This window comes from Berghia stephanieae, chromosome 5 (assembly GCF_034508935.2).
Source record: "Berghia stephanieae isolate SIO BIC M18660-M18661 chromosome 5, UCSD_Bste_1.3, whole genome shotgun sequence".
Lineage (NCBI taxonomy): Eukaryota > Metazoa > Mollusca > Gastropoda > Nudibranchia > Aeolidiidae > Berghia > Berghia stephanieae.
The window spans coordinates 36,277,840-36,301,695 of record NC_088364.1 but is presented as its reverse complement, the minus strand read 5'-3'; the positions used below and the strand labels follow the sequence as shown (position 1 = coordinate 36,301,695).

Here is a 23,856-nt window from a genome sequence, read left to right as displayed (position 1 = left end):
GGTTCCGAGAAGAGATGCCGAGAGCGGCCGGCAGGCGCTCTCCTCCGGGGCGTAACCCGGAGCACGCGATTCGGAATCGCAGGCAGCCCTGGAGAAATTCCACTAGACGCTCGAGGACTCCTCCAATCACCTCGAGACTTGGGAATAGATCCCGGACCTCCGCCGTCGCCTCTAACTCTAACCAGGAACGGAGGCCCCGTGACCGTAGGAGACGGTCCCGCTCGCCCCGTCGGGCCCACAGAACTAGTACCCCGGCCTGACAGAGCCGCGATCGGCCTCCCAGCAGGCATAGGAGGGAGGACCAAGAGCAAGCCGACCGCCGAGACAGATCTCGCCGCCGCCGGGGGGACTTCCGCAGCCTGCGGAATCAGCTTAAGAGGGCCAGGCAGGAGCTGGCCTCCCTCCGGACCGAGGCGGCTGAGGTCACCCGTCTCCGGGAGGAGAATAAAAGAATGAAGGAGAGAAAGCCCTCGATGGAGCTGTCCCTCCACAGCTCTGTCTTAGACAGCTAGATGCTAGGGCGAGCAACCGTGCAAATAGAGTTATTTTTGCCCCTGCCCCAGGAAAGGGCTTTCCTTTTATTTCAGCCCTAAGTAAGGGCCTTCTTTATGTTTTGTTCGGCCCTAGGAAAGGGCCTTCATTTTTATTTTACCCCCCTTTTTTGTTGCTACGCCCTAGATAAGGGCTCCTCTCCTTTAGTTCACTGTAATACCGAGAGCTCCAGAAAGGTGCAGGTGAGTACCCCACATCCAGCCACCCTGCCCTTTTTGAGGGGGGAGCAGTGTAGGGATCTCTAGCCGTAAACAATCGTACGGCTAGTGACCTTGGCAATGGTCATTCCTACTTCCGCTCTGCCTCGTCCCGAGCTGACCCGGCTCATATAAAGCCAAGTGGACCTCGATTTAGACACACTTACCGACACACTTACCTACAGACTTACCTACACACTTACCTACAGACTACCTACTGCACACTTAAAGCTCTACACTAAACTATCTACCATACCATATCTGTTGCGACCATACCTATCTACCATTACGACTAGCTAGATTCAGGGTAAGCTATATTTTTATACTTTAACATTATCTATTTAATATCTAGTTTTAACTCAGTAATTCCGTGATTCACCGGCCATCTGGACCCATCCTAGCCATGGAGTCCTACAGCCAGAATACAGAGTTCTGGCAATCACGGTAGTTACTAAAATAACATCAACATCAATAAAATTTCACAATTTGCCAATCCTGTTGCCAATCTCCAAGTAATTCACGACAGCAAACATATAAAGATGAGCATTTTTTATTCATAGCCTGATTGCCAAAACGCAAAGTTGAGTGAAAAAGATTTAGTAGTGGTGTACTATCAAGCAGTTTTTAATTCTCTAGTTCCAAGTTTAAAGAAAAGCAATAAATTGGAGAAGCTAATAATACTAGATATAATAGAAAGTAATTCACTTGACTAGGGTCTTGGTTTCTGTTGCACACAAGAGAAACTAGAATCCAGTCTTTTGTAATTCATGTGTCTCAAATACCTTTAAAGATGAACTAGAGACTGCTTTGATTTTTCTATATTTGTTCCTTACAATAGATGATATGATAATCCAATGACTCCATACACTTTTAACTGAAGATATTGATACTTGGTCAAAGTTTTTATCAATATCTTTCTAAACAAATATGTTTGATTAGGATCTCTATTCATTGGACCACACCATTCCAAGAAAAGAAATATAGGAATTTTTTTTTTAATGAATATATTCTTACTTGAGAGCAGAGACTCTCTTGCTGTATTGCTCTCCAATATCTGAAGCCAGCTTTGTCATTTCAAGACCCAAAAGACTGTCCAAACTTCGACACGTGGGAACATTTAAGGGGCTGCTTACTGAAATGGAATGGATATGAAGTCTAGTTTAGGATCATTGGGACTTTTCAGATCAATAATAATAGCATCTGCTTTGATAATCCGAAATAGTAACAATAAGAAATGAAATAAAATAGTGATTTAGGGAAAGACATCTATTTAAAAGATTTATTGATTATTTGGGGGAATTAAAAAAAAAAAAAAACAAGTTCACTAATATTATCTTAAATGTGATTAAATGTATTTCAAACCGACTCAGACAAAACACTCATCGTTAACAACCAAAGATTTCTGAGATAAAAAGACATAAATGTTTAGAAATGTTGAGGCAGTAAACACTGGCAAACCAGCCTGTTTTCATTTCTTATCTCCTTCATTGAGTATTTATAAACGAATGTCTTGCACAACAGCAATACCAAGAGCAATTTCAAGATAGCAGTGGACCAAATGCAGTTAAAGGTAGTGCTGATCAAATCATAGAAATTACAGATTCAACTTTTAAAATGGTAGTAAATTTTCAAAACCACTTTAAATTACAGGGTACAAGTAAAAAATGTTTTACTCTCTACCTTTTAAAAAGTACTAAGCATAGTATTGTAATGTAAACATCATAATCAGATTACCCACAAAATTTTGTCACAATTGCATAAACTAAAGTCAAAGCTTGTAATTGAATGACACTTAATCGGAATAGCCACTTATTTGGGATGATCTGTCCTTGACAGAATTTTTTTTCTAAATAATTCCAACCGGCCGGTTAATCAAAGTTATTTCAGAGCTTTATCAATCGTTTCTTATTGCCCCCCCCCCCCCCCCTTTTTTTTTTTTCTTTTCAATTAACCTTTAACTTTAACATAAATATCTCTTTTGAGAGCAGTAATAATAGTGTTTTTGTCTGTTCATAGTAATCAGCAGCCATGACTAGACTTAACACCATATGGAATAGCAAAATTGATTTTACAGATCGCTGGTTCTATCCACCTTGCTCTATGGCTATGAAACATGGAGTCCCACTGCAGATCTAGAAAAACGAATATGTCCTTTTCAAAATAAGAGCTAAAGTAAAAACATGAGTTTCACATTTGGAGCACAGGACTAATAAAGATATATTATAAGAAGTAGAGGATTGAGCAGGAGGACAGGAACCACTGCTTTCAATAGTGAAAAAAAGGAAACTAACATGGTTGGAACACACTGTCCACCATGATAAAATGTGCAAGACTGTCATGTAGGGCACTATGGAAGGACAGAAAAGAAGAGGAAGACAGAAAAAAAACTATGGCAAGACAACATCAAAGAGTGGACAGGCCTGGATCTTAATTGCCTTCGAGAAAAGACCAGAGACTGTGATGAATGGTGTGAGGTTGTGAAGTCTGCATCCCTCATGTCCACCCCCCCCCCCCCCCCCCCGACCATCTGGTCATGGGAATGAATGAGTGAGTTAGAATGAACCAACAATGACATCGAGTTGCTTAGAATCAATTCTCTTGTATCATATTTACTAGAATTCAGAAATTGTTTTGGGAAAAGGCCATGGTGCAAATGTTTGTTTTTGACGAGCAAGTCCCAAGGAATTAAAGTGTGCAATGTGTGTAAACGATGGTGGAAGAAGTTTCATGTGCCTTTGATTTATATTGGATGTTTAAGGATTATGAGTGTAATCACAGTTTCATATCAATATATGCTTATTAGATGGTTACATTCCCTTTACATCTGTCTTTAGGACGACATGTATATAATGTTGAATATTGTGAAAAATGAAAGTCAAATTTTTAGACAAGGTCTGTATCACTTACTACAACCACTACAATACTCAAAATGTAACTAAAGTTTACTCCATGCTTAGTGGATTGTTTCAATTATGAAGGATATCCACAAAAATCAATTAATTGGAACACTTCTTAATTGGAACAATTTATGCAAAATGGTGCTAATCCCGCAGCTTCAACTGTATTTCAATATAAATTTTGTGTCACTTTTCTCTTCCCGAGTTATAAGACGATCAAATAATGTAACACAGTGAGGATGATGACAGTACCATTGACAAGAAGGCAAATTGTGGCATTCAAAGCTGTGTAAACAAGTAGATAACATTCCTCATCCACCTCCTCTGTGTTGACAAAAACTCTGGGTAACTTTCCCATGTTTTTATCATTGTTGAGATCTGGTGGGCCAGTCATGAATCTGAGCAGATGGGAGAGTAAAAAGTTTTACTTATAAACCAGCAAAATCAATGTGGAAACGCAGAAAAAATAATATAAAAATTAATTAATAAATTTTAAAAACCTACACAAATATTTTTGTTCTAAACCCTAGTACACAATTTAATAAAACTTACATGATTTTCATATATTTTAACTATTTCTCCATTTCCCCACCGTAATAGGATGAGAAGGACTATACCTGCTTAAATAAATCAATGTCAAGACTTCTTTAGTCATTTTTCAACCTCCAACATTAATTTATTATCTGCATTGAACTTTTTTCTGCTTTAACTGGTTGATGATTTTATCAATAAACGATTTGGAAATTTCTAATCTTATGGAAATTTCATGAACTTCAAGTTGTCTGTTCTTCTGAACCAGACTTGACAAGTCTAACACTTTCTTGAAAATGTGAAAGGCACATTTTGTTTATTAAATACATTTAATCGCGATGGAGGCCAGCAGTTATCTGCTGCATGTCTAAAACGTCTCTATAAATGAACAAATTAAAGATGGAATTTTCCTTAAGCATTGTATACTTGTAAGAATGTCTTCTTTTGATCACTCAGAAATGAGGGTAGCCATGATTGTGTACATGCATAATATAAGTACATTCATCAATATTTCTGAAATCTTTGGCATTGCTGCTAACTTAATAAGATCTTTAATTTACTTCCAATTGAGATGTACAGGTTATTAGCCAAAGCAGTTGTGGATCTGTCATCAACTTAATTGTTTCGATTTGCAAGTAAGACCTACTTCCCATAACTAAACCCGTTTGGGGTAGTTTTTATGATCACTAATCTATGCAATCCATTTCAAAGCGAGCAACAAGCAAACAATTGTACAAAATTAAATCTTACTGTATCAAGAAAAAAAATGTTCCTGTGATTCCCAAAACAATCGGAACATATGCATGTAGCTCAAGTCCAGAAAGGCTTTCTTGATAGCTCAGTTGGTAAAGAATTCTTCTCAAATCAAAGAGACCAGGTTAATACATGGGTACAGTCGAGTTTTGTTTCTGCCTCTCTGTTTACTTAACATTGATTGGGTATTTGGGTCTATAATATCTGGCAGAAAGTATTTTGCGATAAGACTAATGTCCTAACTTGAGTAAAAGTAGTCCTTTAGAGCCAATTAGCAAATGGAGCCAGAATTTATCCCAGTTTCTGTACAGTTAAATGGACCCTTTCAATAGGATGCTGGTTCTCTCCATTGGATTAGACAGACACAGCGACCTACTCACTGCTGGTTAAGCAGAGGACACATGCAAAAGGGCATTCCTGAGGGCAATAAGAAATTATTACTGTCATTTTAACACTGCAGAAACTCCAGCTCTATAAGACTATGAAGGAAAATTTATAAATTTATTGTTCTGCTTACTTTCCATAGTGTCCAAAACCAGACGAAGGAGGATTAGGCCTTCCCTGTCCTCCATGAATTTCTTGTTCCATGAAAGAAGGAAACAGACTGGATGTCAAATACTTGTACATAATACGCATGTCTTCTTGTTCTAGGCCACTCCTTGAAATATAAAAACGTAAAGTAATGAATTACTTGTCAATAAAGTAAATATGTGTAAGATGACAAAATATTAAGCCCAGAACTCTCAATTGTTCCAATTTCTCTTTCCAAACCATAACTGAAAATCTAAAACTAAAAGACGTGACATCTTTCTGGACCACGGACCTTAATTATATTTTTTTTTTTCATATTAAAGAAAGTTTTGAAGTTTTATTATCACTGCCAATTTCATAGACCTTCCAAGAATACAAACACTAATATGCATGTGACTATATATGATATAAGAAAAGATTAAAAAGACGCAAAAATTTTGCAAGAAGCAATAAATCCATAACAAAATTAAAGCATAGAATATATAAATCTTAAAAACTTAAGAAAGATAAAACACATTTTTTAAAAATGATGTTTGGGAGTTCCACTACAGTATCAAATTCCATTTCGTTTTTAATGGCACAAAGCTGATATAACTATGAAAAATAGTAATTTCCTCTTTTTAATCAAGTCAACATTTTGAAATGATTAGTCATATCTTTTTATGAAAATATTGAAACCCAAAATCTTAATTTTCACAATATTATTTGTTTCTATTTTTTTTCCAGTATAAGTAGACCTGGATACATGTTCTACTCACCACACTAGTTTTTCATTATAAAGGAATGCTGTGTATTTGATGATGGGGAAGCTGGCCTCGAGACGATTGATAAAACATTGGATTCGTAAGTATGTGTTTTTGTCAAGGGGAAGGAAATGAATGCCATTGAATACATCGAGGATGTCTCCCTGAGGCAATTTCAAAGTCAATAGGAACTGCAATATAGATTGGAAAAAAAAGGGAAATTAAAACTAAATTAAAGGAAGATTCTGAACACAATAAGCATATAAAAATTAAAGATGATTACAACAATTGTTCAAAGCTGGCATAGTTCGTTTCTCTTTTAAAAGGGGTGTGAGGAATCTTACCTCATAAGAGAAAAGCTTAGCTTTAGACTTTAAAAAGTTACTATCAAACCAGTTAAGGGTGATCAATCATAAACTCAAACAATTTTTGAACTATAATCAAAATGGATTCATACTTTATCAAATATCTAGAGTGCATTACGTGTGAAAAGAAAAAAATCTAATATATATCAAAACTTGTTTTCACTACATAAAAGATTCATAGTTCCATATCATTAGCCTGTTTTCGTTTTCTTAATGTTACATAATATGATTATTAAAATTCAATTCATCTTAAAGCTGTCAGTGGATTTTTATTTTAAAATGCTTCAATGCTTTATAATTTAGAACACAATATAAAAGTTTCAGAGTTTCCCCAAGTACCTTGCTGTAAAAATGATCCAATCTTTGTTTGAGGGATTCAACTTCACCATTTGCACGCATCAAAATCGTCATGAAAGTTCCATTAAAAAGCTGTGAGTAAAAGGAATGAAAAAAAAAAACACTTGAAAAATGAGGAAATTTTAAAAGAAAACACAAGAAGACTCACAATTGCTGCAGTTATAAATTTATGATTTGATTTTTTTATTTCTCTATTACATTTGTAAAACAAATATGTAACAGTCAAAATAACATACCTCATTATCTTTATCAAGCACATGATGTCATGCACTTATCTTTCAACCAAACGAGCACACACTGTTGCTATCAACCATCAAACCGTATAGGTGGTTGGAATAAAAAGGGTGTTTATATTATAATAATGCAGCCTACTTCATATTGCTCTGTTACTTTGTAATAAAATGTGAATGAGCAGGGGGAGGGAAGGATTATTGCACAAATCAATATAACGTGTTGTCAGCCACCATCTCCAATTCCTGCATCAACTCTTCACCACAAAAACAGCACTTTCAGTGGTTCTGCAGAGATACTGACTTAAATTTGTCTTGCATGAATTTATGACACCACTCGAGGAATTTCAAAGCGAAACTGGTATTTTCAGGTTTGAAAGAAACCTAATCATTCAATCCCCTAAAAAAGTCATAATACTAGGAAAAGTGGTGTTCGGGCTAGTGATGATGATGATAAGATATAGAGATGGTTGAATTAGTTGTTGTGGTAATAGTAGTAATGATGACGATGATGATGTGGTGCTTAATGTAGTAGTGGTATAGATGATAATGATGGTGGTGGTTGTGGTGGTATTGGCAGTGAAGATGATGTTGTGGTAGTGGTGAGTACACAAGAATGAGGATTAGGAGGAGTAGAAGAAGAGTCATTTCAAATTACATAAGAACCTGCATATTTACTAAAGGAATATCATTGAGATCTATGGTATAGTAGAATTATTCCCACCTTAAACATTTTATATGCTTGTTTTAATATTGATTCATACACAGAGTCTTGTACATTGTCCTGTTGATATTCTGTAACCGTCTGTCCATCCTTTGTTCTCTCTTTATAAGGCACTGACACCGTCTTGAAAAAAAAAAAAGTGGAAAATACATCAATTAGATAGTAATTATGTAATAAAAAGACGATTCTTAATTTTTAAAATAATATTCTAAAAACAAACACAGATAAGTAATTCCATCAGCAGTGAAGCTTTATTGTTTTTTAAAAAGGGTCCTGATACATCAAATGTAAATTAATCATATATTCACAACACCATTGCATGATGAAGAATTATAACATTAACTTTAGATAAACTAGTGGATAACCTGCAATATTTTTGGGGAAATAAAAATTATTACATACAGGCACTCATCTATTTGAATTATCATGTTACTGCATTGACATAGATCGATACAAATATTTTGAGCCATCAGTGATCAAAATCGGTCCAGTAATAAGGTCTGCAGGTGTGCACAAATAAATCTGGCAACAGGGCAGCCAGATGGTGACTCACAATATCAAATGACCGTTCATTATGACCTAGCAGATTTTTGTCACTTGAGTCAATGGGTGATAAAATTACTTTAATTTATAAAAGGTTTGCAAATTACTTGTATTTCAATCTGTACAAAATAGTTGTATAATTTTTAGATTTACCAATAATTCTGTGTCCGATGGCAAAAATATAACATTGTCTGAACGGAACAGTTTGGGTCAAACAGTACTGCCAACCCTTACTCAAGTAAATGTTTACAATGGAGAGTCAAAATGAGAGAGATTTTGAAAAAAATGAGAACAAACCTGAAAACCATAACAAGCTGTGATTCTGATGATGGGCAACAAGACCATATCAGCAATATTATAACCGATATTTAAATAATGAATAGACTTATTCTTCATAGACAATATAATAGTATTGGCTTCCAAAATCAACATATAAATCACATCCGACCCAGCCAGATAATATCTTATTAAAATCACAACATGAACGTCCAGGTCATATAACAAATCAAAGTGTTTAAATACACTAAAAGAGAGAATGACCTTAAAAAATTGTAGACATTGAGCAATGTGTAAGATCCTCAGCAAAAAGCGTAAATAAACGAAAATGCGTAAGAATACACATAATCTATGCAAGGTTGGAAGCACTGTGACCCCAAACTCTATTTTTATTTTAAAGAATAGATAAACAACTTTAACTATCAATTAAGCCATCAGTCTGACAAAAGAGTCAAAAGGATAAATATCCAGCCAATGTTTAAAACTTTAAAATCAAACAATCCACATACGTGTTTTAGGCTGTCAGAAATAGATAAAACTCAACATAATGACATACATTTTAGTAAAAATCCTGTACAGCAACAACATTATGGCAGTAATTGCCATCTTCAAGTTAACATTAAAGGAAAAATTTCCAGTCCACTCAGGGCCAGTTGATGAGAGTGTTTCACATAGGTGAGGTAAAGCGAGGCTATATCCTAGCTTACCTGGCACGTTGCATTGCACAAGAGAACACTTGATGATTGACAGCTTTGGTGCAAGCAAACATCTCAGTGGTTGTCCAGCTAGTAAACGCTCTACACAAACGAAACACGCCTCAATATAAGATACTGCGCTATTGACCTGTTATCAGTATCTGTGATCGCTGATCATATGCACAAATACAATACTACTTCTACAATGTTGAAGAGAAAAGCGCTGGGCGCTGACTATAATTCCTTTGATGCGTGAGCGACATGGCACCATTTTCATCAAGGTGGCCTATTTCTGCTGAAACGATCATTGTTGATGGTTGGGAAAAGAAAGCCATATTCTAGTACTTTACCCCCCTCTCACTTATTTTTGGTTGCCCCACTATAACGACAACTGTCTATAGATACTCTTTTTTTTTCCTGGTCCTGATGATGTCGGTATAGAGAGGTTGCACTGTACTCAGACCTGTAAATGAGCTCTATAAAAATTGACTGAAACTCTTCATAATTCGTCGTAGTGGGAAAAATCCAAAGAATCGAAATGAAAAGTAAACAGCAAGCTCGCTTGAGCAAAACAATGGCAGAAAACTAATTTGTGCGGGAATTAATTAGGCTACTTACCATTGTTCCTTATAATTAGGTACCCAATCAATTAAGAAACTAGAAACGTTCAACCAGTTTGTTTACAATGTGAGGCAATCAAGATATACAGTAGCAATCACTAACTTTTGATTTGAAGGTGTCTAGATAACGCACTTCCGGCTTTCGCATTTTTCTTTTTTCATACTTTTACTTCCCTCCAGGTAAATGTGGTCAATTTTGGCTTAGACAAAACAGTGAAATTTGTCGCTCAGCGGCTCAGTTAAAATTGGCTACCATTTAGATCACAAAAGGTTTGGAAAGTGAAAAAATAATTTCACGAAGTCTGTGTGAAAGTACACTGGGAGGTGTTCAGACATGGCAATTCTAAAAAGGGTTGCTTAGCCTTGGCAATATTATATCTATCGTTAATATAAACGGCCAATGAGCTATGCGTAGAGCTGTGGAACATTCCTTATTTACGGTCATTCGACTACGATTCATGAATTCTTTCTTTCTTTCCTTTTTTAAAATATTTGAATTTGACGAATTGACTGAGAATTTACAGGTCTATTTAACTTAAATAAATATTGAGCAAACTTCTTACAACACTTTTCTTTAGTTCAAATTATCCATTGATAGAGATCCTGATAGCTCAGTTGGTAGAGCACTCACTTCACATGCAAAGGGACAGAGATCAATCCTGGGTGCAGTCATGATTTTTTCTGACCCCCTTGTTCACCCAGCAGTGATTGGGTATCTGGGTCCGTTAGATCTGGCAGAAAGTACTTTGCAATAGGCCAGCAAAGGGTAGCAAGCAATTACTATCGTCTGTATCACACTATAGAAACCGGGATAAACTCTGGCTCCATGGGCCCTGAAGATATACTTTTTTTATATTATATATAGACAAATTTTATATTCCTATTCCTGTCTTTGTTCTTACCATAGCCATCCAAAAACATGTCTCAGGCTCAAAGAAAACTTGTCGAGTTTTTTGTGTGTGAAGGCTTTGACACGGTATTTCAGAGAATGTTCTGAAAAAAAAAAAAGAAGAAAATATGCTTATAATCAGTATAATGCTTTATAATTAGTGAACAATCATTTTGCTCTTTGGCAAAGTGAGGTCAGCATCTCTAGTCCGTGATTCCTCGTGTCCGAGATTTCAGGAAATAGTCACAATATTTTATGCTGGTCTTAAAACTTGTTATTGAAGAAATTTCAATAGCTAAATTATTGGTAGAGCACTTAACTCACAAACAAATGGAGCATAATTCAGAACAGAACAAATCATTTTTCTTCATTTGGTGCTAATTGGGTGGCTAGGCCTATTAGATTTGGCAAAAAGTACTAAACAGCCTTACATTATCCAAAAGGTAGCAAATAATCATACATGTTTAATGCTACAGAAAAAGGAATAAAATCCAGTTTCTTTGGATCTTATGGATCTCAAAGATTACTCTAATTTTACTACCACTTATTTGAGCACAATACCTCATTTGAATGAAGACTGGATCAAACGGCAAGAGAATCTGACTTAACCATGTAACATGTCTGAAAATCATTCATAATGCTTACCACCCAAAGGTGTTAATGACTAAATAAAATATGGCCCAAAGAACATTACAGAGCTTGCATCTCCGAGCTTTATCACTCAACAGGAATACAACCAGGGTATAAAAGAATTTGTGACCTAATACTGCAATCAGGTATTAGGTCGAAAAGATCCCCATTCACTGCAAATTTAACATAAAGTATTGAGATGAAAAAGCTCTCTAAAATGCACATCAATTAATTCCAATTATTTTTATTTTTACTCTGAATTCTATATCTACGATTGATTCAATCAATATACAAAGGATTGGGGTACTCTCACAGGCAAACATTCTTTTAAAAAGCATCACTTTATTTTGTATCTATTCCAGATTATATACTTTTCTGATCTTAACTTCATGTTCAAAATCAGAAATCACATACTCAGCAAATTTGATGATGGCTTCACTAAGACCAACTTTCTTGATTTTTGTATCAATGTCAACATCTTGAGGGTAGTAGAACAATACTTTTTTGTCCTCCTGAAAAAAAGAAAGGAAGAAATTGAGGTTACAAATACTACCTCTTATGCACTGTCATTTTCCCCTTTTCCAAGTTTATTACCACACCTTACATTTTCCAAAAACAAGTGTAGATTTTTTTGTCTTAAGTTTCTGACTGACAACATTATTAATTGTGTTATATCAAGATAAGCTTTAATCATTCTTAAATAAATGAAAGACCTCCTAAGGTCAAGATATGAAAGATGACTAACAATGGCACATTGTGTCATGAAAGGTAAAAACAATTAAGAACATAAAGTATCCAAAAAGAAGTGGAACCATCTCCAGAACTGTAGAAAAGTATGGGTAAAGCAATGGTGCCTGTTGATAAATATGGACTACTTGATGGACACAATGATAGCCATAAGAAGAATGAGATTAGACAATGTGCTCTGTTTGGACAAAACAAATTATTGAATTTATTGAAATACGAGTATATGTGCCATATGAGAGAAAAATTAAAGGGAAAGGAGATAAGAAAATACACCAGAATTGACAAAAGGAAAAATTAAGAACTCCAGTTTGAGTGGCTAGCATTGTGGAGTCAGCTTGGGAGCTCGGCAGTAAGGTGTCCTTGTTTTTTAACAAAGCCAAGCAATGTTGTTCAGGTCAGTGACAAGATGAGTAAGTAAAACTGATCGCAAAACTCTGGCCCAGTGTGATGTCCTTTGGTAAGGTACTTTACACATATCATCCCCCTAGCTTCTGGTGTGAATGAGTACCTGGCAAACTTGAAAGACATTGCAATAAAGGTAGGACAAAAAGGAAATATAAGACTACTTGCAGTGACAGCATGAAACTTAGTTTTATACGGCCTGCATAAAGTGAATAGAAGGAGCATGTGAAGGGTGAATATATCTTATAATATAGAAATAGAATAGATATTTTCATACTTTACCTTAATGTTAATTTTAGCCTTATTTTAAACAATAATAAAAAATGAAGTGACTAGCTATCGCTCTAACTCTAATAGAGCGAAACCTAATGCAACAATAGATATCACTGATAGAGCGACAGCGAACATAACACTAAATATCGCTCCACAGCAGTTTTAAATCGCGAAAATAGAGTCACTAAAATTATAAAAAGGAAAACATCTTTATTAAACCTTGTATTTTTCTGGTAATATGCAATTTAAATTTAAAAATAACAAAATAGAAGTGGCATAATTCATTTTTTTTTAAATTTCTTCTAAACAGACATGATCAATATCTCCACATATTGGATGGTTAAGCAGTTTGACTCTTGATCAACTTTTGTTTTTCAATATTAATTCCTTTCTCTTACTTCTTTATCTCTTTCCTTGCTTCTTCTCACTCATTAATTAGTTATATTATCATTTTCATCAGTACATTCTACCATGTTTTTTCATTATTATATAAACACAGTCAATGCGATCATAGCAACATTTTCTGAGCGATAACTAGCGCCACCGCTACCTAGCAGGTAACACTACTAGATGTCGCTCTAACAGAGCGACACCTAATAAAAACCTGCCTTTAAACTTTAAAAAAAGGAAACTTATACTTATATGACCTACATCAAAAGATTATGATTAACCTTTGATCAAAAGGCCTGAAAGTATTTTTTTTTTCTTTGTAAAAACCGTGGAAGATTATCATCATCACTAAAACAAAAATAGATCTAGAGAGCTGCGCCGGGGTTACCAATACTTAGCTTCTTTAATAATAATAATAATAATGCTGAAAACTTATATAGCGCTATAACTCCGAGACACCAGACTCTAAGCGCTTAAATTACAAATTACTTTGGCTGAAACATACTCATTCACACACACAAGCACACACACACACACACACATACACACACACAACACAACACACAACACAAACCAAACCTATCTTGCTTCTCATACCATCTACTAAAATCGAAACAAATATGTTTTAAGCGAACGTTTAAAAATAGACAAAGATTCTTTTTCACGAATGCTCTGCGGTAAGGCGTTCCAAATAGAGGGTCCGAAATGAGAAAAGGATCTCATTCCAGCATTTTTCCGAATTCGGGGGACAACTAGTTTTTGTGGAATCACTGGCCGAACGTAAGGGGCGGGGTTTTGAATATCTTTCAATTAGTTCTGAAAGGTAGGAAGGGGCAGTACCTTCAAGACAACGATACACTAAAACACAAGCTTTGAATTTAATTCTTTTCCCAACAGGCAGCCAATGCAGGTCATGAAGTAGAGGTCCGGCAGAGTCGCACCTACGCTTCATGAATACTAGTCTGGCAGCACTGTTTTGGACAATCTGAAGACGTTTCAGATTGTATTGCGAAACGCCAAACAACAGAGCATTACAATAATCCAATTTCGATAGTACGAGGGACACAACCAGGTGCTTGGTCACATCCTCAGATATGAACCGTCTAATGGAAGCAATCTTTTTTAGTTAGAAAAAGAGAGATCTAACCAAATTATTAACCTGATGCTCCATCGACAGTCCAGAGTCTAAGAATGTGCCAAGGTTTTTCACTTTGTCAACAATTTGAATAGAGGCATCCCCCAACTTCAAATCTGTTTCACTTTTCCACTTCCTGTTCCCCACATACAGCACCTCCGTCTTATCATCATTCAGTTTCAGTCTGTTCTCATTCATCCATAAATTTCTTTAAATTTACAATCTCTGTCTGGGGATAATGAAAATTCGTTATCCAAATTTCGTTATCCCAGACAGATATTTGAAACTCCGTTCTTTTAAACAATTATCCACAGTCCAGAATATGGAATGTTTCCGAATGCACATAGAAATAAGGAAAGTTAATAAAATATCTATAAAAACATAAAATTAACCAACATTAAATCAGTTGTTACTACATATACACAATATTCGTCGACTTCCCAGTGGATGTCATGGCCGAATGGTTTAGTCGTCTGTCCTGGAAGTTTTACCCGAATTGACATTGTGGGTTCGAATCCTGGTTTCGCCACTTCTTTTTAAATTTTTTTATTCCGTCTTCTTTTTACAGAACGTTGCAAGGGATAAATGTCCCATCCATCCCCCCCCCCCCCCCCCCTCTTTTTTTTACGTACACGTAAACTGGTTTACGGTTGTAACACAAGCAATAAATGGTCCTCGCTGTCGTGACCGCGTGCGCTCGTGTGTGTGTGTGGTGTGTGTGTGTATTATTTTTTTTAAAATCAAAACAATTTTAACCATTAATGGTGAGATTCCATCTTACACTCCCCAAACTCCAGATCTTAGTCTTAATGTTATCATTAAAAGACAAGCTTTGCGATTTATAGTTTAATTGAAGCCCGAGTCGAAATATACTCTTACTACTGCTCTCTTGGTGGAAACGATTTATTCTCTGGAGAAAAAAATCTGTGTCACTGTAAAAGGTTAAAATTTCACGAAGTACGCTCCGTGAACACCGCTGTAACAATCCTTTGATCTACGTCAGCGGGCAACCCATTGTTTCTTTCATCTTTTCCCATTCCCCCTTACTATCCCCCCATCCCCCCGCCCATCTCTCTCTCTCTCTCTCTCTCTCTCTCTCTCTCTCTCTCTCTCTCTCTCTCTTGTCATAGTGTTATCCCTTCCCCTTCCCATCTCATTGTAAAATGAAAACGTTCTGCTGTTTGCAGATACATGTATGATTGTTTTGTTTTTTCTCTCTCACTAGGCTAGGATTAAAAACCAAGACATCGGGTAATGGGTGTCTAATGCCAAAGTATAGATTCTCTCTTTGGCCAATTTAGTCACGCATGTGGCAGCCCAGCTATTTATTATGTTCTGCCTATAACACACAATAAGTGGGATTTTGGGGGGTGGGTACAAAAGAAATCAAGGTCATAAGTAACCGTGCACAAGAGCTGTATCAGGAATTGGTTTCTGGGGGTCTTGCAAATACCAAATATTGTATGGAAAGGTCTTTCAAACACCAAGACGCCTGGTTTGTTTTGCTATCTTGGAACAAACGAAACAGAGATGTCTTGATGTGTGACCTAGTTGTCTGATTTTGTGACCTGGATGTAAGGTTTTGTGACCTAGATGTATCTTTTTGTGTGTGCAAGCCATGCGGGTGAGTACAGTGATAGCTTGCCAGTAAGAAAAACAGAAGGAAACAGCATAGCCGCATTTGATTTATAAAAAAACGAAAAAACCTGAAAAGAAAAACTTAACCTTTCAAAAGCGAATTTCAATCTTACTTAGACCTAAAATAAAATCTCACCGTTTTCATCAAAAGACAAACAACAGTAATAAAATTTTAAAATGTGAGCTTTTATATGGCGCAATATCCACCCAACGTGCTCAAAGCGCTTTTTATCAATATTCTTACTGCTCTTATGGTGGAAACGTTTTTTTTTTCTGCGTTAAAAAATAATATAAATGGAGACTATTACTTGAAAACAAAAAATCAGTGTCACTGGCAAAGTGTTAACTGCAATACTCCAGCATCCTGTGAGATTACTACCGCACTTACTAATCATAAAAAAGGAAATAACAATCAACAATATTAAGTTGAAAATAAAGAAAAAAGAAGAAAAAAAAAAGGGGTGGGGGGGGGGCGGAGGGAGAGGGCAAACCCAGTAGCAATGTAACATTTTAGAGGCGAAATTCGATTTTTGACCTAACACCAAATCTTCTTTCATCAAAAGACAAGTAACGGCAAAACAATTAAGACAATTGAAGTCCGAGTTGCGATAGTCTGACTGCTCTCTTGGTGGAAACGCTGTATTCTCCGTTAACAATGATAAAGGTAAAAGCAAACTATTAGGAGTCTCACAGGATGCAGGAGTACTGCAATTAACCCTTAGCCAGTGACACTGATTTTTTTTGTTTTTCAAATAATAGTCTTCATTTATATTATTTTTTAACGCAGAAAAAAAAACGTTTCCACCATAAGAGCAGTAAGAATATTGATAAAAAGCGCTTTGAGCACGTTGGGTGGATATTGCCCTAAAGCTCAAGTTTTTAAATTGTAATTTGTTTTTTGTCTTTTGATGAAAACGGTAAGATTTTATTTTTGGTCCAAGTAAGATTGATATTCGCCTTTAAAAGGTTAAGTTGTTTTGTTTTTTCAGGTTTTTTTGTTTTGTTTTTCAAATGCGGATACGCTGCTTCTTCCTTTTTTTTTTCCTCAACTGGCAAGCTATCGCTGTACTTACCTGCATGGCTTGCACACACAAAAGGAAACATCAAGGTCACAAAACCTTACATCCAGGTCACAAAATCAGACAACTAGGTCACACATCAAGACATCTCTGTTTCGTTTGTTCCAAGATAGCAAAACAAACCAGACGTCTTGGAGTTCGAAAGAGCTTTCCATAAAATATTTGGTATTTGCAAGACCCCCAGAAACCAATTCCCTATACAGCTCTTGTGCACGGTTACTTATGACCTTGATTTCTTTCGTACCCACCCCCAAAATCCCACTTATTGTGTGTTATAGGCAGAACATAATAAATAGCTGGGCTGCCACATGCGTGACTAAATTGGCCAAAGAGAGAATCTATACTTTGGCATTAGACACCAATTACCTGATGTCTTGGTTTTTAATCCTAGCCGAGTGAGAGAGAAAAAACAAAACAATCATACATGTATCTGCAAACAGCAGAACGTTTTCATTTTACAATGAGATGGGAAGGGGAAGGGATAACACTATGACAAGGAGAGAGAGAGAGAGAGAGAGAGAGAGAGAGAGAGAGAGAGAGAGAGAGAGAGAGAGAGAGTGAGAGAGAGAGAGAGAGAGAGATGGGCGGGGGAATGGGGGGGGGGAGGGGGGGATAGTAAGGGGGAATGGGAAAAGATGAAAGAAACAATGGGTTGCCTGATGACGTAGATCAAAGGATTGTTACAACGGTGTTCACGGTGCGTACTTCGTGAAATTTTAACCTTTTACAGTGACACTGATTTTTTTCTCCAGATTGCTTATGCAGAATAGATCGTTTCCACCAAGAGAGCAGTATTAAGAGTATATTTCGACTCGGGCTTCAATTAAACTATAAATCGCAAAGCTTGTCTTTTAATGATAACATTAAGACTAAGATCTGGAGTTTGGGGAGTGTAAGATGGAATCTCGCCATTAATGGTTAAAATTGTTTTGATTTTTTTTTAAATAACACACACACACACACACACACACACACACACACACACACACACACACACACACGAGCGCGCGCGGTCACGACAGCGAGGACCATCTATTGCTTGTGTTGCAACGGTAAACCAGTTTACGTGTACGTAGATCCTGAGGCTAGATGCCCCGTTACCGTGTACGTAGGCACTCCCAAAAAAAAAAAAAAAAGAAAGAGACACACACACACACACATACACACGCACACACACACACACACAGTCTCGCATCCGCTACGCACTAATTTTGCGCACCAATTTTTACTGCACTAATGCACCAAATTGCATACCTATCTAGGGACACTTTTTTCCGTATCTTTTTCTCAATAAACTTTTTAAAAAACCTTTGTTTTGCGCGGCAGGCGGCAGGGCACTTGGCACTAGGGGGCACCAACCATTGGACAGACGAAAAAAAAACACGATTTCGCGAGGAATGACTCATGAAAATATTTAGGATATAATTTCAAACACAACTTTTGATATTCATCAAGGATTATCTAGTACCGAATGTTTTTTGATAGAAAACAAATGTATCTTCAAATCTAAACTGCTTTTGACGGTAAGCGGTAAGTTTTTTATTTATTTTTCTGTCCAAACGAATGATTTGTCCTGGTATAGAAGCTAAGTATTGGTAACACCGGCGCAGCTCTCTATATTACTAATAGTAATAGAGCCAGAGCATTTCGACAAAGCATAGGCTTAATTCAGTTATCAAATTGTGTAAATAAACAACAGAGATATCTCAATTAAATCAAGCTATGACTTTGTTTTAGCCTATTTACAAATTGGGAGAACTGATGACGATTGATTTCACAAGGAAAGGAAAGTGGAAAGGGATTCGGCGATCCGGTGGTTTGAGTTGAGAGCTTCAAGTTACAGTAAAAGTCAGTTAAGTTAGCCATTCATAAGCAACCAATGAAAAAGTGATATAACGATACCTACCAGAGTCAAAAGTTTGAAGGAAAAAAAACGTACCTCTCCCTCTCTTGGTCCATATTCGGAGTTGAACACGAAAAAGTTGAGCAGAGAAACAGATCCCTTCGTCGAAGATGCCATCTCGTTTCTATTTTTACTTTTGTCTCGTTAACTATCAGAAAAAATGTCGATTACTAATTTCAAATGATAAAAAGCAAACCATTGCATTGTGCATAGTCTCATTTAACTGAGTAGGTACACACGACTGAAGAAAACAAGATGCTTAGATCATAATCATAAGATCGATCATTGTTTTCTATTTTCTATCAGTGGGATGAACAATACAATTTGAGGGAGACCACTCTCAAAATGTTTTACATACCTTATCCTATTTCCATCAACAGAAAAACTACCCATAAAGAGAAGTGATTACATACTCATTTATTGGTCTGTTTTACATTGGAACCATAGTTTACATTAGCAACATCTCAGCAGATGAAAAGAAGATCACTCTCTCTTTCTGCGGCGATGTGGTCTAGTGGTACGCCTTCAGTCCAGAAGGTCCAGTGTTCCATTACCGCTTTGAGGGCGCACGGTTGAGTGCTTGGAAAAGACTCTTATCCTTTTCACAGTCTCTCACCTAATTCAGATGTATAATAATGAGCACACGGCCGTCAGCAGCATTGTACTTCGTGTCAGAAAAATTGTAATATTGTCTTGCTGGCATCATGCCTCGTTCTGTAAATTACGTTTCGTTGTAGATAGGGAAAGCGCCTTCAGTAAGTTTACTGGTTAATGTGCTATATAAATAGTCTTCTCTCTCTCTCTCTCTCTCTCTCTCTCTCTCTCTCTCTCTCTCTCTCTCTCTCTCTCTCTCTCTCTCTCTCTCTCTCTCTTTTTTTTTTTTTCTTTTTTTTCTCGTCTCAACTCTTTCTCTCTGAAACATAAGGTTAAATGGAGGTGTTATATTGATTTTGAGCAGAGAGGGCATTCCTGGAATGCATGGGATGAATTTTAATTGACAAACTGTTTGGCACTATAGAGCAGTAAAGTTAGGTGCCCCAAACGTAAACAAAGGTCGAGAAGCACGTGGCAAACCACATGTTCCTGTCTTGACAGCTCACGTTCCAATGTAAATAATAGAAAAAAAATAACCTTTAAAATTTGTCTGTTAGGTGGCAAAAGAAACACATATTCATAAATACTCGATCATGCATCAAATAATGTCTAGATATGGATATTTTATGGAACAAAAGGTAAAATTTTCTAAAATTTATCAAAAGTTACAGTCTATCTATTTTTAGACCAGAGCAAATTATTGCGCTGGTGTGAACAAAACGAGAATTATTCGGAGCCTGATTTTCATAATAATTTAGCCTTATATTATTATTTCTGCAACTGTTAGATTTTATGTAAACATATTTTCAATACTGAAAGTGTATTGCCTACAACTCAAACTACAAAATTGGGAGACCTATATTGTGCGTAAATTATTCCGGTCCCTAACGGAAATCACTAGCAACTTGTTATTGTTTACATTTGGGGCACCTAACTTTACTGCACTATATGATCCAACACATACCAATATCGAACTCGAGTTCGTTATATTCATTCTGCTTTGTCTGGTTCTGTTTCATACATTTCTGCTTTGTATGGTATTGTCTCAAATAACTGCTTGGTCTGGTTCTGTTTCATACATTTCTGCTTTGTATGGTATTGTCTCAAATAACTGCTTGGTCTAATACTGTTTCATACATTTCTGCTTTGTATGGTATTGTCTCAAATAACTGCTTGGTCTGGTTCTGTTTCATACATAATTTCTGCTTTGTATGGTATTGTCTCAAACAACTGCTTGATCTAATACTGTTTTATACATTTCTGATTTGTATGGTATTATCTCAAATAACTGCTTGGTCTGGCTCTGTTCCATACATTTCTGTTTTGCGTGGCATTGCCTCAAACAACTGCTTGATCTAATACTGTTTTATACATTTCTGATTTGTATGGTATTATGGTATTGTTTTAAAACAACTGCTTGGTCTGGTTCTGTTTAATATCCTACATCTTTTGCGATCTTAATCTCACATTAGGGAATGCCCCAAATGTTATTCTTTGTTTGTTTTATTGGGTTTTCGGCGCTTGCGACACTTTTATGCCATTTCAGTGCCTGTAAAAAGGAAGACGATGAGAGAAAGAGGTAAAAGCACTTAAGAAAAAGTAAGACAAAGGGGACTAATTCAAATAGGAAGTAGAAGAAAGCCATGAGCAATATATCAATGTGCCTATTTTATCATTACCTAAAAGCCACATCCAGACGCAGGTAAAGGATCCAGCTATGAAGGATACACTCAAATGTTTACAAAATTGTAGATTCAAAACTAAAAACAAAAATCAGTACATAACAGAGAGATGATATATAAGGAGAGAAAAATAAATAAATAAATAAAAGGAGCCACACATTCAACTGCCGCCCTCTCAGCTAAGAATCCCGCCAGGACCAAGAAAAAAATACTAGCTATGCCAAATCAGAACAAAGACGAGACCAACGTGGACCGAGAAAACAGATAAAGGAGGATAGTAGGTAGCAGCAATAGTGACCTCTCGGCCCACCCAGGGAGATCAAAGACCACACCCAGAAGTGTTTAACTTTCATACTCTTATGTTCAAAATGTAAGTACAGTGGTTCCTTCCCTTACCGACCATTTCCCCGACCGATCAAATAAACAGCACACGAGAGTTTTTGTTTTGTTACGTCTTTAACTTTTCATGATTAGAAGCGTGGGTCAGGAAAAGGTAAGCCTTGTCTGAACGCCGGGTTGTATCATCCTTCGTCTGGTCCCTATCCTGTTGCCGATCCAGCACGATTGCATCCAAGCTGGTATCACCTTCAGGGTCATTGGGGCATGCAAGCTCCTGCACGACGGCAACGTGCTGATCCGGTAGCAGGAGAAACTGGGAAGATATAGAAACAACTCTTAGCAAAGACACCACGGCCATGAAAAGGTATTTGACAGATGGTATTTAAAAATGAATACGACAAAAACAGTTGCAACTGCATTTCATCTTAACAACATGGAATCACAACGAAAACTGATGATCAAGATTGATGACACAACACTACCAACTGATCAAAATCCAAAATACCTCGGAGTGACACTTGATAGACAACTGACCTATAGAACCCATCTTGAGGGTACAGCAAGAAATATGGGGAAAACTGGCAGGAACAACATGGGGAGCATCGCAAACTCTTCTCAGAACATCAACCCTGGCTCTTTGCTACAATGTGGCAGAATATTGTGCTCCTGTTTGGACGAGAAGTGCCCATACAAACCTTGTTGATGTGAAACTAAGAGACTAGATGCGAATAGTGACTGGATGCCTGAAATCAACCCCAACACAATGGCTGCCAGTCATGAGCGCTATAGCACCACCCCACTTGAGTAGAGAGGATGCAACACAGAAATGGATATCCAGAGCTGAAGAAGATAGTGGAACTCCTCTGCAAACCATATACAAAACTGCGCCCCCAACATTAAGACTAAAATCTCGTTCACCTTTCTACCTATCAAAGAAAGAAAACTACAACACACAAGAAGCATGTTGCGAGGAATGGAAAAGGAATAAGCCCACAGGAGGGGAACTAATTGAAGACCCATGTAAAAGTCTCCCAGATCTACAGGATCAACCAAGAAAATACTGGGTAGCTGCAAATAGACTACGGTCAAAACATACAAGAACAGCTGCCAACATGCACAAATGGGGGCTCCAAGAATCACCAACATGCCCAAAGTGCAACCAAGCAACACAATATGCAAACCACCTCGTACTAGATTGCCCAAAGACAAAACTGGAAGGGGAATTTGAAACCATCAACAAATATGATGATGACTTCCTAACCTGGATTGATACCTTGAACATAGAAGTGTAGCCGAACGATACTACTACTACTACATCTTTAACTGAATGACTTTAGTTGTAATAACACGATTACATCATCTACGAAGATTGCTTCCGCCACTACAAACTGTCAAAATAGCAAGTTGTAGCGAAAAGTACTCAAATTGACAACTTTTGTTTAGGTAAGATGAAAATGATTGACAAATAAGCCAAATGTAACTCTTCTAACCGTAGAAATACATTCAGTGGCTTAAAACTGCCTCCTGGGATCTAGGATTTAGAATTACTAGTGTCAAATCGGTGTTGAATATCCATTGTGCCCTGAAAACAGGTTGGTCGCTGAGGGAAGGGCATTCTCGCCTGTCTCTTCCCTTACCGACCAAAGACTTTAATTGGGTCTTTTAAAAACTCGACCAAACACCTTAAAACGTTTTATGTTGTTGGGTTTTTTTTCTTCATTTCCCAAACCTATATGTAAATAGTTGCTTAACCCTCTCCTTACCATCCACAGGAAAATCGTCACAGTCGTTACGATGCAACCAACAATTTTCTCATTCTGATATCCTTTGTAGATCACAAATTATAAAGAAAACACTTTGTTATAGCGATAAAAATTAGACACTGGACAATATTATGTATAGAATGGACATGTTCCTTTACTGTTTGAGTAGAAAAAAACATATTTGATTCTTGGATGGGTGTGAAGTTTCAGGTAAAATTCTGAAAATGGCTGGTAAGGAGAGAGTTAACAGTTTGACGTTTAACAGTGGCTGCTAATAGAAAAGGCAGGAAAAGAGGCTACAAAGAAGGCCGAGCAGGAAGGGAAACGTCAGGAGAATGGGGGAAAATAAAGCAGAGAGATTGGCACTGAAGCAGATAG

The 23,856-nt window shown here is 36.8% G+C and overlaps 1 protein-coding gene across 1 annotated transcript in view; it reads right to left on the bottom strand.

Annotated features, from left to right (window-relative positions):
- LOC144972842 (vacuolar fusion protein CCZ1 homolog) overlaps positions 1-19,436 on the bottom strand; it is a 30,508-nt gene extending 11,072 nt beyond the window's left edge. The window contains exons 1-9 of the mRNA XM_078914548.1: positions 19,137-19,436; positions 11,948-12,045; positions 10,917-11,007; positions 7,881-8,003; positions 6,909-6,998; positions 6,220-6,395; positions 5,448-5,588; positions 3,899-4,044; positions 1,764-1,881 (exon numbers count right to left, since the gene is read on the bottom strand). Of these exons, the coding sequence (XP_078770674.1) occupies positions 1,764-1,881; positions 3,899-4,044; positions 5,448-5,588; positions 6,220-6,395; positions 6,909-6,998; positions 7,881-8,003; positions 10,917-11,007; positions 11,948-12,045; positions 19,137-19,217 (1,064 nt within the window). The 5' untranslated portion in view covers positions 19,218-19,436. The remainder of the gene's footprint in view (positions 1-1,763; positions 1,882-3,898; positions 4,045-5,447; positions 5,589-6,219; positions 6,396-6,908; positions 6,999-7,880; positions 8,004-10,916; positions 11,008-11,947; positions 12,046-19,136) is intronic.
- Between the last annotated feature and the right edge of the window lie 4,420 nt (positions 19,437-23,856).